The sequence below is a fragment of the Arachis ipaensis genome, chromosome B10 (genome assembly GCF_000816755.2).
Source record: "Arachis ipaensis cultivar K30076 chromosome B10, Araip1.1, whole genome shotgun sequence".
NCBI lineage: Eukaryota > Viridiplantae > Streptophyta > Magnoliopsida > Fabales > Fabaceae > Arachis > Arachis ipaensis.
In genome coordinates, this window is record NC_029794.2 from 133,868,672 (window position 1) to 133,882,097 (window position 13,426).

The 13,426-nt window shown below is 35.5% G+C and overlaps 2 protein-coding genes across 3 annotated transcripts in view; one reads left to right on the top strand and one right to left on the bottom strand.

Annotated features, from left to right (window-relative positions):
- Nucleotides 1-7,561, top strand: part of LOC107621240 (uncharacterized protein At1g04910-like) — an 8,164-nt gene extending 603 nt beyond the window's left edge. Inside the window, exons 2-11 of the mRNA XM_016323273.2 lie at nucleotides 6-254; nucleotides 1,790-1,859; nucleotides 2,329-2,396; nucleotides 2,492-2,580; nucleotides 3,806-4,003; nucleotides 5,179-5,383; nucleotides 5,483-5,650; nucleotides 5,881-6,048; nucleotides 6,131-6,321; nucleotides 6,793-7,561. Of these exons, the coding sequence (XP_016178759.1) occupies nucleotides 6-254; nucleotides 1,790-1,859; nucleotides 2,329-2,396; nucleotides 2,492-2,580; nucleotides 3,806-4,003; nucleotides 5,179-5,383; nucleotides 5,483-5,650; nucleotides 5,881-6,048; nucleotides 6,131-6,321; nucleotides 6,793-6,952 (1,566 nt within the window). The 3' untranslated portion in view covers nucleotides 6,953-7,561. The remainder of the gene's footprint in view (nucleotides 1-5; nucleotides 255-1,789; nucleotides 1,860-2,328; nucleotides 2,397-2,491; nucleotides 2,581-3,805; nucleotides 4,004-5,178; nucleotides 5,384-5,482; nucleotides 5,651-5,880; nucleotides 6,049-6,130; nucleotides 6,322-6,792) is intronic.
- On the bottom strand, nucleotides 9,257-13,344 carry LOC107624385. 2 transcript variants are annotated; one of them, XM_016326885.2, is made up of 7 exons: nucleotides 12,978-13,335; nucleotides 11,592-11,855; nucleotides 11,449-11,510; nucleotides 11,034-11,112; nucleotides 10,801-10,939; nucleotides 10,442-10,555; nucleotides 9,257-9,811 (listed from the first exon to the last, which is right to left on the bottom strand). In XM_016326885.2, the coding sequence occupies exons 2-7, from the start codon at nucleotides 11,759-11,761 to the stop codon at nucleotides 9,620-9,622; spliced, it is 756 nt and encodes a 251-aa protein (XP_016182371.1). In that variant the 5' UTR covers nucleotides 11,762-11,855; nucleotides 12,978-13,335; the 3' UTR covers nucleotides 9,257-9,619. The 2 variants fall into 2 exon arrangements, with proteins under 2 accessions (XP_016182371.1, XP_020969324.1); XM_021113665.1 differs by having other exon boundaries at nucleotides 9,801-9,912; nucleotides 12,978-13,344.

Below are 13,426 nucleotides of genomic sequence, written 5' to 3' on the forward strand. Positions count from 1 at the left end.
CCAAGGTGAGCCGATTCACGACAGGGCAGCGGCTCCTGTGGCTGGTCCTATCGATCCTGCTCCGCCGCCAGGGCATTTTCCTCTTCGCTCCTCTCGTCTACATTTCTTGCATGCTCCTCTACATGGGAACCGTCGCCTTCGACATTGTTCCGATAATCAGCCACCGCTCCGCCCCTGGCTCCGTCTACCGTAGCCCGGAGCTTTATGCCAAGCTCCGGCCTGATATTGAAAATGATGATTCTTCTACTGATGCGGTTCGTGTTCATCTTTTCTAGATTTTGCTTCCGTTTTTTCTTGTGGCGCATTCTTTTTGCTTCTTGTCTATTTTTTCGCAGAAAATTTATTTTGTCTGGCGCGCGTGATTCGGCCAATGATGCATGCATCATGTTAGGCCGTTTAGTGTCATGGTGTGGGTGATTAAGGTTTTTATTTTCATTTTATGATGAACGTTGAATTTGGAAAATCTTTTGATTTGGACCTCAAGTCGTGGAAAGTTATTTCAACATGAAGAATTGGATAATGCGTGATGATAATATTGAGTAGGAGACTTTTTTCTTGTGTGTAGAATTTAGATATGGCTTTAACGTTTTGTTTTGCTCATGGTTTTGTATTGGATAGTGAGATATGGCTTTAACCTTTTATGATTTTCTTTGTTGGCCTTTGGTTTTTCTATTGGTTTTGATAAATTGCTAATGGGAGGGCAGCATTTTAAATATTGTAGTAGAGTTTGTTTCAGTACTTAGACTAACCTGCTGAATCGAGTGGCTAGAATTCTGATGACAGCAAAACGAGTAGTATTCACAAAGTATTGTAAACTGTAAAGGATTGTTGTAACAGATGCTACTCTCAAATAGGAAATACAAAATGTATTGGTCTAACATTGAGAATGATGAACTGAAAATGTATCAAAATTGCATTCAAAGATAACTACAAGTATACAAAAACACCCTACTGAATCATTGACCCCCCTCAATTCACATCTGTAATGAATAGACACATTGGAATCAATAGCCAGAAGGGAGATAGGTGATTAATATTCCAAACAAGGAAATTGATATGACAATTCACATTTCACACTTTCCTTTGATGCTTTTCTCCCTTGCAACTGAGTTTAACCACTAATTGGGCCTATTGGACTAATATCATAACAAAGATTTCAAGTATTGGAATTAAAACTTATTCCAATACTACCAACATGAAGACTCCTCATCCCCTATAATTCCTCTGGTAGGTTCTTCTCTTAAGAACAGTATAATGGAGACGCCATCTTGTTGCGACCTTGATTGCAACATTTGATAATGCGAGAACATGACTTTGTTCTTCTGCTTAGATTTTTGTAGAAAATGTGCTCTTGTGCATTACCATTGACGCCATTATTGTTGTTCTTGTTGCTATCATAAATTTAGTATTTTTCTTATTTTGATAAAAAAGAAGAAACTTTTGAGATGAAGAAAAGAGGTATGCAAAATGAGAGAGGTACAAGAGACCCTCTCTAGTTAGCAGGTAAGAATGCAACGCATAATATCATTGGTTTGGGATTCTTTTGAGGCTTGATCATAAATATTATTGAAGGTATTTTGTCTAGGGAAAATCTATGTTTGTTCTGCACTAATTCCCCCAAAACTATGGGCTTATATAGCTTTTTTCCATTTTTCCCAGCTTCTTTGTGGGTTATTTCCAAGTCATTCATAGTATGTCACTGTCTGCTTAATATTTTACTTTCTTTGTCATTTTTTTCCCTGTTAAGTTTGCTACTTTAGTGAGAAAAACATAAATAACCTCCTTTCAGATATCAACAATATGGAAAATCCCGTATGAAGGTGGTGAGTGGAAACCATGCATAAAGAGATCTTCACAAGGTACTTTCGTATATATGCCCATAGAGATTGGCATGCCTTGTTACTTGGTTCATTCTCGTAACATGTTTTCTTTATGAGGATACCTTGTCCTCACTGATGTACTCTTCTCTTTCTCTTCAATAAATTTCCTTTACTATAAATGGAACCAAAAAAAAGGAAAGAATATTCAGAAGTATAATATGAAGTGTCAATTCACAGCAAAACCCATGTTATTTTTCTCATTTCATCCCTTCTAAGTATTTTGGAACTTCTATGCCACCAATTTGTGTATTCCTTTTTGTGTACACTAAATTGTGGATAACTTGTAAACCATGTTGTGCATTGTTCTTATTGCGAGACCTTTAGTTTGTCTTATTGCATTTTACTGTTTACTTTTAACTATTGGGAAATGTACCTCCAGTTTTGTTGCTTATGGCATTATCATTGTATTCAATATTAATATAATTTTTTATTTACATTTTTTTAATAGCCCTTCCCGAGTCTAATGGATACATATACGTAGAGGCTAATGGAGGCTTAAATCAGCAAAGGACATCAGTTAAGTTTTCTGTACATTCATTCTTTTCATTTGTTGTGTGTTGAATTTAGCACTGCTCTTGACTTATTTATTTAATGAATCTTGTGTTATATAGATATGCAATGCGGTTGCTGTGGCTGGCTATCTGAATGCCACACTATTGATCCCCAATTTTCGTTATCATAGCATATGGAAAGATCCTAGGTTAGTTTTCTCATTTTTTTAATTCTAGCTTTTCATAACTAGAAAATTCTACTGTCTTGACTACTACAATAATTATAGTTCCTACATTTTAGTGGTGTCTTTGTGGTTAGGGGATACATATGTTATTGTATATGGCTGATATGTGCTTATGAAGGCTAGAGATATAGGATGGTTTCAGTGAATATAGTCATATACTGTTACAGACAATTTGCAAGTTTATTACCATTTGTAATTTGACTTCGTAACATTTATCTCAAAAGATTTGTTTCTAACTAAATATCCTAAAAGTAAAGCCAAATCAATATTAAACTAATTAGGAGTTACTAATCAATGTTGGGGAAGATAAATATGTTTGTCCTTTTCCAGTCCAAAATGCCCTCTCTCTTAAATAGGCTATGCCCTCAACACCAGGAGTTACCCAGAAATGAAATTAGGAAATTATTCGGTAACAGAAATTAGAGGTAAGGAATCACCCTTGACGTGGGCAATTTATTTTGGAAACAAAAACCGCCTTTTGTATGTATGTGCAGAAACTGATCAACAGACTAAAGCAAACCCAACACGGACCAAAAATACCAAAATTTTTTTCCAAAGGAATTGCAGAATTTGCTGGGAAGTGGATTGATGAGTCACAGCTTCAGAATCTGATCTACATGACATGCATGGAGGAGAGACTAGAATGAACTGTATCAGCCATCGAAGCTGCAAGAAGTGACTAGTTTTCAATTATATTAAGCAGTCCGAATAAAGGCTTTTAGAATTTCAAATTGGCTTATCTAATAAAATCTCTCCTTTGTGGTAGAGTGCCTAAGAAACTAAAAGATTGTAAATAAAAAACAGCAATAGAACCAAGCTTTATCGTTTAGATTAGGTATTGTTATTTCTACTTGCTAGTAGGTTTTGGCAAGGTATCCTTGTTGTCTTTGGTCATGCTTACTTCCCTGGTTTTCGTATGCTGGTTCGATAAATGTTCATTCTCCCATTATGGTATTAGTTCGGAGTATTATCTCTTATCTTCCATGTAAGGGCTGCTTCATAATCAATTATACTACGATGTTCTTTTTGTAGTTTCTGTTCAGTGCCATTTTCCAGGATTAACTGCTTTGCTTCTTATCAATATTACAGTTTTAATGACTTGTGAGTTACTTGGTAGGTTTTCCCATTGTTGATCAATGTATTTCATTTTAGTTAGACTAAGTTTTTTCATGTTGTTTGAAATTTCCAGCAAGTTCAAGGACATTTTTGATCAGGACTATTTTATCAACACCTTGAAAAATGATGTATGGGTGGTTGAAGATGTTCCTGAGTATCTAATGGAAAGATTTGGCGACGACATGGCAAATGTTTATAATTTTAGGATCAAGGCATGGTCATCTATTGCATATTACAAAGATGTGGTCCTACCAAAGTTACTTGAAGAGAAGTGAGTATATGATATTCATTTGATGGATCTAACGCTTATTGCCATTTGTCTCCTAAGAGCTAAACATATCAAAGTATTTAATGCATGCCAACTCAGAAAACTTTAATATAAAATCAATGATGTTGCATGAGGTCAAATGTAGGATGGTGAAGAAAAACTAACAATGAGTTCAGTGTTGCAAGAGTGGGAATGTGTTTTTTTTCAATAGTACACCACTCACAAAATTCCCAAAGAGGTGAGGGACACAAACCAAAACCCAACTGAAATCACAGAACAACAATAGTCTAAAAGCAACTAGAACTAGAAATCAGAGACAACCTATATCAACTAGAAGACAAAAGAAAATAAGAACACTGCTGCCAAATCAAATAACTCCCAAGTCTAATCAAATCACCCTAATATATACAAGAGCCCAACTGAGTGTGAATGCTGTGTTGATTGAGTCGATACACTAGACAAGATTTTATACCAACAAATCCACTTGAAAGAAGGTTGAGGTGACAATGGAATATTATTGTATGCTCCTCGAGTACATTCGTGCATTCTCCAAGAGAATCCACAACTGCTCATTTCAATTTGTAAATATAATATTAATTAAAATGCTTTGATGAAGCCCCTGTCTTTCTTGCCCCCCCATTTGAATGCAGATAGAATAGGACTAAAGTTTCCTAGGGTCTTGGTGTAATTTTTGTTTTTTCCTGAGCCATTTGGCCCCCTCTCATAAAAAAAAATTATACATAAATTAAGAATGAGTAGTTATGTTTATTCTTGGAGCAATAAATTTGCTTCAAGAGCATGGCAAAATTTTACAGGTAACAACTATATTGTAAAAGATGATAAAATCATTAGGTGATCTATCTCTATGGATTTGTTTCTGTTTATTACTCAGTTAATATACTTTCATATGCTTGTGTCAAGTTAGGCTGCCTACATTACTTTCTTTGGGTTTGGCCCTTTCTAGGACCCTGCATTGCATAATACAAGAGCTTGTACACTGGGCATTTTTAAATATCCTATTCCTTGCTCTGCAATTTAGATTTTTTTTTTTTTTTTAATGCATATTGACCTTAATGCTATGATGCTTGGTTATATCATTTCATATTTATAGTTTCACAAGAGGAAAACAAGTATATGTTTTGTCTTGTTTTACAGATTTTATTGATTAAATCATGCAGGGTTATAAGGATTTCTCCTTTTGCAAATAGATTGTCTTTTGACGCTCCTCCAGCTGTGCAGCGTCTTAGATGCTTAGCAAATTATGAGGCTTTACGATTCGCAAGTCCTATATTGACCTTGGGTGAATCTTTGGTTGCAAGAATGAGGAAACATAGTGCAATAAATGGCGGAAAGTATGTGTCTGTACATCTGCGTTTTGAAGAGGTTGGCTTTAGTCAGATTTAAAAATTGCTTTGAAGTATGAATGTTACACTACTGAGTAATCTTTGAAGCAGCTGTTGTGTATTGCTTTCCAATGTGCAGGATATGGTTGCCTTCTCTTGTTGTACTTTTGATGGCGGAGAACATGAGAAAGAAGAAATGATTGCGGCACGGGAAAGAGGTTGGAGAGGAAAATTCACAAGACCTGGGCGAGTTATACGCCCTGGGGTAATCAGGATCAACGGGAAGTGTCCCCTCACTCCATTAGAGGTATTATTTCCCTAAATGTCCAGTTACCTTAGTGTAGGAGGAGGACCAAGATTTTAGGGAATACATTTATTGTAGTTTTTACTCTTGCTAGGATATCCAAAAGTTTCCTGTAATGTGCTCTTTGCTTGGTCACTTTCATCTTGTTAGTGTTGTTATTCAACAAGAATGATAAAAATTTCTCTCATTTCATTTGCTTAAGATATGGTCAATGCCTTCTTGCATGTTGTTAGGTTGGCCTCATGTTGAGAGGAATGGGTTTTGCAAAGAACACATCTATCTATTTGGCTTCTGGTAAAATACATAATGCAAAGAAAACAATGGTCCCATTATTAGAAATGTTTCCTAATTTGCATACAAAGGAGACCTTGGCATCTAAAGAGGAACTAGCTCCATTCAAGGTATGAATTCGCTTGCCACAACCCTACTCATGAACTTTGATTAAGTGCCACCTGTGATTTTGACTTGAGTTACTTCTTCTAGAATTACTCTTCCAGGATGGCTGCCATAGACTATACCGTTTGTCTTCAGAGTGAGGTGTTCGTGACAACACAGGGTGGTAACTTCCCCCATTTTCTTTTTGGCCACAGAAGATACTTATATGGAGGACACGCTAAGACAATTAAGCCTGATAAGCGGAAATTAGCATTACTATTCGATGGTCCCAGTATTGGGTAATTGTTACTTCAGTATATCTTTCTTCCTGTCCAATTTTATTTTGAAAATTGAGTCATCTTTTAAAGATAAGATATATTCTGAAGGGGGAATATTTGAAGTTTAATTACTAGTAGTACAAAAGGGAGTGGGTTTCTTAACAAGCTCATTTTTAACAAGGAGGATGTTGTTGTTGGCTTGTTGCGCTTGTTCTTTACTGATTTGGAGGGCTTTTCTACCCCTTTGAATAACCAATAATAATCTGTTTGACTGTTTGAGTATACAAAGATGTTCCTAGTTGTTTACCTGAGCTATTATTTTATCAAAAATACTATGTCAACAGATAGTTTTGACAACTATACGCGACAACTATAGAAAGCAAGAGATGTGTGTATTATGGGCCACGTATAAGAAGCTCAAAATGTGCATCTCTTTATTTTATTTTATTAGTTGAAAGTATCTGACCTCCATTGATTTGATTACTTTCACAGATGGAAAACTCTGAAAGAAGAACTGCTGAGCATGAGGTCTCACAGTGATGAAAAAGGAATTGAGCTGAAAAAACCAAATGAATCAATATATAGCTTTCCATGCCCGGATTGTATGTGCCGCTTAAACAGAACCAATGATTCAAGAAGTTCAGCAAAGTAGTCCCCTCAGTATTTGACAAAACTTTACTGCATATGGTTTGTGAGCATGCCTCGCCGCTTGCTAACTGCCTACTAGTTTTTTGTTAGTTCAATGCTTTTTAAATTTTTTTCCCTTCTGATGAGAGGGCATAACCCCAATTTTCGGAGGTTTACACGATTTTGCTCAAGGCCATAGATCTGAATCATATATCTATGGGGATTGGATCAAGGGAGTCACATCCTTGCTTTTTGTACATGATGCTGATTGAGAATTGAGGACAAAATTGTTTTAGGTGCAGGACTCTACTCCAGAACATTGACTGAACCGTGGCCATGTACATTAGCTGGAGAGAATGATCTGTGTTAAGTCTGGAGCAACAGATTTTTCTGTCTACATCTAACAAAAATTTCAGGGTATTTTGTTTACCCTTCTATTCAGGTCCTTTTGTTAATTTCATACCTGTATCTCACATGTATTATTCCTTTACATTGGTACTCAATTGTTCTGGTGGTGATGCCAGTTTATGTAATTAATTTACCTACTTTGCTCCACCTCCTTTGGGCGATGAGACTTTTCCTTTCTATAAGAAAATGTAATTAATTTACCTTTAGTAGATTGTGTTATCTAATTGTTGTTTTTGTTTTTATTTTGCACATGCATATAAGCTATGTTTGGATCGGTAGCAGTGGAATGAAATGAAAGAGAACCAGGATTAATTGAAGGAAACATAGTGAAATGATACAATTATTTGTATGGAGAAATAAGTATTATGATCCACTATCCTATTTCCTTCCATAATTAGAGACAAGAAAAGTGAGGTATAAAAAATAGTTGAGTTGCATAAAACTTGTTAGATTTTAAATAGCCTGATTAGATAGTCACCAAAAAAAAAAAAAGCCTGATTAGATTATTTTATTTAACAAAACCATATAGCATTTTATCTGTGATGCTAAGTGTCAAATATTTTAACTAAGAGTTATCTTTATTTTAACGATAAAATATTATTTTAGTCCTTAATGTTTCAAATATTATTTCTGTCCTTAAAAGTTTCAAATGGATTCAATATAAAATGAATAATTAATAGAATGATTAATGTGGATATTAATGTTATTGTTAGGATTAAGTACGATTTTGGTTTCTAGATGACGAAAATTTATTTCGTCTCCGGCCATTCTTTTGCTACAAAATAGTCCTGAAGGTTTCAGTTTGTTTTAAAATCGTCATTCGAACAAAAATACCCTTCTCCCTTCTACCCCAAAATTAACCAAATGCAAAGGCGTAGAAATACAAGCAAATGCAAAAACAAAAGCAGGCAAAAGCAGAAGCAGTGAAATAACACCAACAATAAAACAACAACAATGGATAATAAAATCAGAGCAACAATAAAAACAAAACTAGAAGCAGAAGTAGAAGCAAAAGCAGAAACGGCGAGGAGCATCGACGACCGAGTGAGAAGGAGGAGCAGAAACGGCAAGCGGCACGCGAGTGGCCGCAGCGGCGCTGAACGCGGTCTCCCTCTCCTTCCGATCTCTCTCTTCTCCATTTCTCCTCTCTTGCTCTCTGTTTTCCCTTCTGATCTCTTTCTTCTCCCTTGCTTTCTGTCTCCCCCCTCTTCATCCGTGTGTGTGGCGGTTTTCCCTTCTGTTCTCTCCATCATAGGCGGCGGCGCAGCGACGCTACCTTCCCTTCCCCCTTCTTCCCTCCCCTCCCCCCACCCCCTTCTCTTTCTCCTTTGGTAATAAAAATAAAAAATTTGGTAAGAAAGACGATTTTAAAACAAACTGAAACCTTCGGGACCATTTTGTAGCGAAAAAAAAGGTTGGGAACAAAATAAATTTGCGGCCTCTATGTTAGGGACCAAAATCGTACTTAACCCTTATTGTTAAGTCATATCTTCTTTCTGTGTTAGAAAAACATAACCAAAATTCAAATCCTATCGATCAATCATCAACGTTCCAAAATCAGAAGAAAAACATTTACGTTAGTGATTATTGGTGGATCGATTTTATTTAAGTACCGAAGTCAAACATTATTAGTTCTTTAATATGTTATGTTAATTGTTCGTGTGAAATTTAATTGTGGGGCAACATTGAACATGTTTGAAACTTTGAGACTGAAATAGGAAATTTCAAACGTTTAAAGATTAAAATAGGACGTTTAAAACGTTAAGTACCAAATTAAGACTTGATTCAAATATTAGGACCAAAATAATATTTTATCCTTATTTTAAGGGTTAACAAAACAACATGGAAATTGAATTGAAGCCTTAAATATAAAATGCTTGAAAAGAAGTTCAGCTAGCATGAGATGTGAGATAATTCTGCTAAGCACAAACACAATAATGCATATTTATTTATTTATCCCAATAATATAGTTCAAATAGAAACTAAGAATCAATAATGTTTTACAGCTTCATGTCCGTTGAATCTAACAACTATATTTAGTTATTTACGGCCAGTTCATGGCGGCATAAATCCCTCTCTCCAATGAATTAAACTAAAGAGCGTACTAAAATTGGAGAAGGTAAAAGAATTAGAGGAATCTAATTTTGGTTCAACTACTGCACGACATAACCCTAATTATCCACTAAAGGATATAGTCTTATAACAATGTAGAATCGGCAAATTTTGGTGATACTATTCTAAATCTGCAGGATTTTTGCAGCTTTCAAATAGAGTGGAGAAACACCTACTCAAGGAGCTTGTTGCAGGTGCCAACCCCAACTGCGGCTGCGAGATGCCATGCAGCATGAATGTATGGAGTTTTAGGAAATAAATCGTCAGCTACGAAGAGCATTCCACCCACCAATGACGACATCTTATGCACTGTATGAGCCATTCTCAAATCTGGATCTTTCAGTGCCCTTCTTGCAAATGCTACCTGAATCAATATTTTGTTTTTCCCGTCACGAAGACATGCTTAAATATAAGAGAGAAGGACAAATAGGTCCATGATCTTTTGCTCCGAGGATATTTTTGTCCCTGACCATTGAAAAATACTTTTAAGTCCTTGACCTTCACAAAACTTTGACGAATCAGTTCCTAACTGAGGCATTTGGACAGATCAGTCCCTGACGGAGGCATTTGGACGGAGGGACTGATCCGTCCAAGTTTTGTAAAAGTCAGGGACTTAAAAGTATTTTTCAATGGTTAGGGACAAAAATGTCCGCAGGACAAAAGGTCAGGTACCTATTTGTCCTTTTCTCTAAATATAAAATTTAGCTTACTTTTAAAACAACTAAAATGGTTATTTTGAAAGCCTTATCATCTAATACGACAACAATTATAGCATTAAAAAGGATAAGGATCAAATGATTTTGAAAATACAATTTAGGTTATGTTCATTATTCAATTTAATTATGGCATATAAATCCATCAATCAAAAAATTCAAGTTTATGTTAGTTACCAACTTAGTTATCAACTTTCTGCATGATTTTCTGGCACAACAAAATTATCTATTATAGAAATGAAAACTAAGGAATCAAAACAAAGTTGTTACAAACAGGTTACCTCCATCATCCCAGTGTGAATAACTGAAACCATCATTGGGTGAACTGGAAGAAACACTGCAGAAGCAGCCATTAGTAACTTCGGGTTCTCATTCGTAAGGGCCCTCGACAGACACTGCAGAACAATTTAAAGTTTGCATTAAAAGTTGATCTCAAAAGTGATTGACTCAAGGAAGAACAAAAGCAATATCACATCAGGCAACAAAGAAAAAATGAAAAATTGAAAATACATGGAGAACATATATAGATTGTGTCACTTGCATAAACACAGTGAATACATTGTTGATAAATGCACCCAAGTCATCCCAGAACAAGATACTAAGTAACCGTAAATAATGTACATATGAACACATTACTTACAACGGTTGCTGTGGCTATCATTGTGTAGTCAACCCATCTCAAAAATTTCCTCCACTTCCCTTTTGAAGAGTGGTACATGCTTGAGGCCACTCCAACTCCAATTAATGAATTGGCATACAACTTACAACTAAGATTCTTCCTACATTACAAAATTATTCATAAGACAAGAAAGAAAAGAAGGTTTTCTAGCCAAAAGAACTTAGAAATGTACAGAGACTAGAGTAATAAGTTACCTGGGAGCTTGCATTCCAAGAGCAACAAAAGGAACTGAAGTAAGCACATTAGCAACTCTTTCCGCAAGATGCATATCCCCTGGAAAAGGGATAAAGTAATGTGTAAATTATGTGGTCCTTTTACTTCATACTGAGCCGCTATAGCCAAGTGATCAAGGGTTCAATCTTATCACTCAACTTGGTCTTTAAATGAAAAAGTTAAATTTCAGCAAGAGATACGTGCCAAACATTGGATTGACCACACTAAAAACCAAACGGAGTCTTGTTTAGTATGCATATTTGGAGAAAAAATCATTTAGGAATCTCCACATAATAATTTAAGGTTCTAGTAAAGTTGGTCCTTAAGATGAAATTGGACTATTCACAGGAAATCAATAGGGTAACATCAAAGGGAAAGAAAATCTCTCAATAATACCATGACTAGGATTACAACAATGGATGGGTCTCAAGCATGCCGGTCTTTGTTGCCATAACCGTCTGGAAAACGTGTAAGTAGTAAGTTTTACAATCAAGACGAAATTGTAAGGCATTTCTGAGAGAGAGATGCATTTCACTTACTGCATTAACAGCAGCTGATTTGTTTCAGTAGTTGAAGATCCACATGTTGATGCATGTAAGTCCCCGTTTTGATTATCCTCTGTCAAACCAAATGGTGAATGAGGTTCAACATGGACCCCATGGACACCCTCAAGGGCTTTACTGCGTTTTAGTATACTGTTAGGATTCATGTGCTTTTTGTCACACGAAGTGCAGATCAACTTGAGTGCCAGCAATTTGCTGGCACCAGTTTGGATGGAAAGTTCTGAGTGCTAGCCAATTCCCCTGTATTAAAATTATAAATTTATAATATTAGTGTTGATTTATAAAATCCAGAATGCAAATGAAGTGTTTAATACCAAAGATATAAATTAACTCAAGCGACCTACTATATGTACTAAATTTCCATTTCATTGGCCCTACCAAATAGTATGAACAAACATATCTAAAATCGATGGGTACTAGATGATATATACATCAAATGATTTGCCATGCTAGAATCAAGCTTGACTTCTAAGTTAAAAATATGTCACAACTTATTTTTTGGATATCCTATAATCCATTTTTAAGATTGTCTTTAACCTAGACATTTCCATGTCATCCCTTTTTCAGTTTGTCCGAAGTAAGACAACCAAAACAAATCAAATAGTAGACATGTAACATGGGTCACTGCTACATGTGAAGCCATAACTGTTGCCAGTGGCAATATGCACAGAACAAGAACGTAAACACGTGGAATTTGGACAGCCAATCGGTAAATGCACACGGGGAACGGGGTTGTGCAGAAGAAAATCCACTCTCATAGTCCAGTGTGTTTATTATCAAGGGAAGGATTCACTCAATTTATTTTTTGACTTGAATAAGTCAAGTGTAATCTCTCGCCATCTAATTCTTAACCTGCATGTCTTGTTTGAATCCCACATAAATTAGTAAGAGATCACAGCTAACATTGTCAAGTGAACAAATAAATTTAGAGGATCTAGTTCCCGGTTCCCATTCATTCAATATAAACTCCATCTTCTAGCAATCTTACAACCATATATTTAAGATAGTCATCAAATGTTTCTATTTCAACATCATATTCATTCAATTCAACTAAGAATGAATGTTTAGTTAAACTCAACCGTTTCATATATGTTATCTCCTATGCTTGGTCCAACAGCAATTGGCATTGTCAACTAATAATGAATGTTTAGTTAAACTAAGAATACAAAGTGGATAACCCCACTTCCTAATAATAACATGCTTACATGGTTGTTAACATATTCATATAAACATACAATAGAATTGCAAAAGCATAATAACAACATTTTAACAACAACAACAATTTAGGAGCATCTATAATACAATTGAATGAATCAATACGAAAATTAAGTGTGTGCTGAGAGAGAGAGAAAGAGGGAGAACCTGTATAGAGGGAGATATGGAGAAGTAGTTGGTTGAATTCAGTGAATAAAAAGGAAAACTTTATGAATGTTGATGAAAGAAAACAAAAAAGGGAATGGAATAAAGAAGAGGAAGATGCTCCTGAACAGAAGAATCTTCCTCCTTGAGTCCAAGGATATTCGCCCCCACAGCGAATTTCACCAAATCAACATTAAAATCACTAATTATCGCTGCTTCCGTGTTTTATTTTAAATCATCGACAGTTTCTTCCAAAAGTAGTTAAGTTCCACATACGAAGGATTTACCACTTCCGTTTCACGGACAAGCGTTTTTCTTTTTACTAATTTGACTGCCGAAGACTATCCTTGTAGGAATTAGGATTCGGATTAATAGTAAAATAGAATAAGGGTTTAGGGTTTAGTTTTTTATACTTAAATTAACTATTAAAATTCGCTGTTATATATATATTA

Excerpts from the sequence above, each read along its gene's own strand:
- LOC107624385 (XM_016326885.2), bottom strand. The coding sequence starts at position 11,761 with ATGAATCCTAACAGTATACTAAAACGCAGTAAAGCCCTTGAGGGTGTC. Across the intron at positions 10,556-10,800 it reads TGATAGCCACAGCAACCGTT|TGTCTGTCGAGGGCCCTTAC; the intron begins GTAAGTAATGTG and ends ATTGTTCTGCAG. Across the intron at positions 9,812-10,441 it reads TTCACACTGGGATGATGGAG|GTAGCATTTGCAAGAAGGGC; the intron begins GTAACCTGTTTG and ends ATATTGATTCAG.